A 2,561-nucleotide genomic window follows, 5' to 3' on the forward strand; every position below is an offset into this window, starting at 1 on the left:
AAAAATAAAGCGCAGACCAAGGCTAGCAGAAAACAGTCCATTTGTCAAACTAAAATAACAGGAGGCTTCCTCATTTTTAAAGCACAAAGTCATCTTAGAAAAAAAACAAACAAAAAATTTGGTGGTTAGAACTACAGCTTCAGCACCCTGAGGATGTGGGTTCGAACCCTACACTACTGCTTGTGACCCTAGGTAAGTCACTCAATCCTCTATTGCCCCAGGTACGTTAGGTACTCAAGCATTTTTCCTATCTGTCCCGGTAGACTCACAATCTATCTGATTGTAAACCACCTAGATAACCTTGATAGACAGTATATAAATGCCTAAAATAATCATAATAATAATTCTCCCCCACCCCAAAAATATACTCTCCTCCTGATGGTCTTCCTCAACTAGCTAAGAACTCCTTGCTGGCTCCAAGGTTAGAGAAACATTTTACCTGAGTACAGCCTTGGCCCTTCTGTGCAGCAGCAATCATCTTCCTCCCTCCCTGGGCTTGGGTGAACCCGACCCCCTGCACCATAGAGCATTGTGGTCTGAGCAACAAACAGTCTTTAACCACATTCATATCAATTACAGAAAAAGTGAAGTTATCATAGTCACTTTTAAATGACCTCATCTTGCTCTTGAAGTCAGGCCCTTACCATTTCTAAGAACAAGGCAAAGAATGGTAGCCCTTTTGAAATGGAAATCACCCTTTAAAATCAGTGTGAGTTTCATAATGATTCTGAAAGCTATAAACTTTCTCTGGTATTATCTGTTAATCTGTCTGGTTGTCAGGCTCTCTGCAATGAATATGCATGAGATAGATTTGCATGCACTGCTTCTATTATATGCAAATCTATCTCATATCATGAAATCTAACTAGTTAGGTGGGTCCTGTGAACTGGGTTGAGACTTATGGATCTAAGTTACCCATACAGCTTGTTAGACAAATAAACTGCTTTTACAGGCTATTAAAGTGCACTTAAGACAATGGGGTACATTTATATAATACTTTCAAGATTCTCTATTGGTTCTATTGATGAGTATTTAAAAACTCTTCAGAAGACAACTTAAATCATTGTCGCTGCTGTTTATCAATTACTTCTGTTAAACATTTAATTATAACAGGATCTACTTGAGCATCAAATTTATTGGCAAACCAGTGTCCGCTTTTTAGAAGCCATCTTAGTTCTGCAGCACCATAGATGCAAACACTGCGAAGGTAGGTGCCAGTACAAGGAGGATACAGGTATTCTTCCTTGTATTTCCACTTTACCAGACGAGTTTTACTTTGGAGGGCTGTAACATCTGGTGCTGCCCTAGGAATTTCTCCTGGGATCCCTGGCACACGAATAAGGGTTGCCCAGAAGTGCTCATCAGGAGAAAATGTGTTAGCAGACCATGCTAAAAAGTTTATAGCAAGAGGACTGTCAAAAACATACTGGATAAATGCTCGACTTAAGACAAAATAGGCACTGCCAACAAACATTTCAATATCATGAGGCGGTGGTTCTTTGGAAATCTGAGTTCTTACAGGTATCGGTATATGGTAATACTTGTCAGCTGTTCCCATGACTGTGTATTGGTACAAATATCGGTCCTTTTTGATTCTACTTGGCCTTTCTGTTTCTAACATGTTCTCTCCATTCAGTTTCTTTAACTCAGATACCAGTTCAAAATTTGATTTCAAAGGTAAGTCTTGACCACATAAATTAATGGCATATTTCCATTGAACTGATGAAGTCAGTAAATCTGACAAACAATTAAGATCAGCTTGGAGCCTGGAAATATGTGCATATGTCACAGACTCCAGTTTAGAAGCGATGAAAACATTGTTGAAGCATTTGGCTAAGCTCTCTATGGCAGCTTTGAAAGCAGTCGAGGACTTCTGGTCATAGTGGATGCAGTACACATTTCCCAGGCTGTAGATTGCACGCATCAGCCTTTCTATACTCACAGCGCTTTTATGTATGACTAAGGAATAAGCTATTGGAAAGTTCTTCTCCTCCAGCGTCACTGGTTTTAGGTGGTATCTTCTAATTCGATGATACACCATACAGTTCCTTGTCATTGCTTCAACATCTTCATCTTCTAAATCGATGATGTTCCTATATCTTAACTCTAAACTCCTACCAGTCTCAACTGGTTCTTGGTCATATATTTGAGAACAATTAATTCTCATTTTCAATTCCTTTGTATGAGAGCTATACTTGTTTTTAACATAGTCAGAGGTGCTCAACTCAGGCTCAACCAAGTAAATTTCCTTTTGAGTGAACACAGAGAACAGCAACACAGTGAGTAATCCTAGAAAAAGAAACTTCCTCCATTGTCTGGGCGGTTTGTGAAACAACTTTTGTAGCTTCATTCTGTAAGATAAAAAGCAACACCCAAATTAGTTTGATATATATTGATTGCTATGTAAATTATACTAATTTTCCTGGAAATAACAGAAGATATAAAATCTCACACAAGTGGTTTCTTTGTAAATCCAACTACTATGATTGATTTATATAACTTGATTACATTGCTTCTTTCTTTCTACAGTCTTTGCATATTTTGTAACAATTAATTGGACT

The 2,561-nt window shown here is 38.1% G+C and overlaps 1 protein-coding gene across 1 annotated transcript; it reads right to left on the reverse strand.

Moving 5' to 3' along the window:
* Positions 1-628: 628 nt before the first annotated feature.
* GCNT4 (glucosaminyl (N-acetyl) transferase 4) lies at positions 629-2,350 on the reverse strand. Its single transcript, XM_033957522.1, has one exon. It carries the CDS (start codon positions 2,348-2,350, stop codon positions 1,061-1,063), a length of 1,290 nt encoding a protein of 429 aa, XP_033813413.1. The 3' UTR covers positions 629-1,060.
* Between the last annotated feature and the right edge of the window lie 211 nt (positions 2,351-2,561).

This window comes from Geotrypetes seraphini, chromosome 1 (genome assembly GCF_902459505.1).
Source record: "Geotrypetes seraphini chromosome 1, aGeoSer1.1, whole genome shotgun sequence".
In the NCBI taxonomy this organism is placed as follows: Eukaryota; Metazoa; Chordata; class Amphibia; order Gymnophiona; family Dermophiidae; genus Geotrypetes; species Geotrypetes seraphini.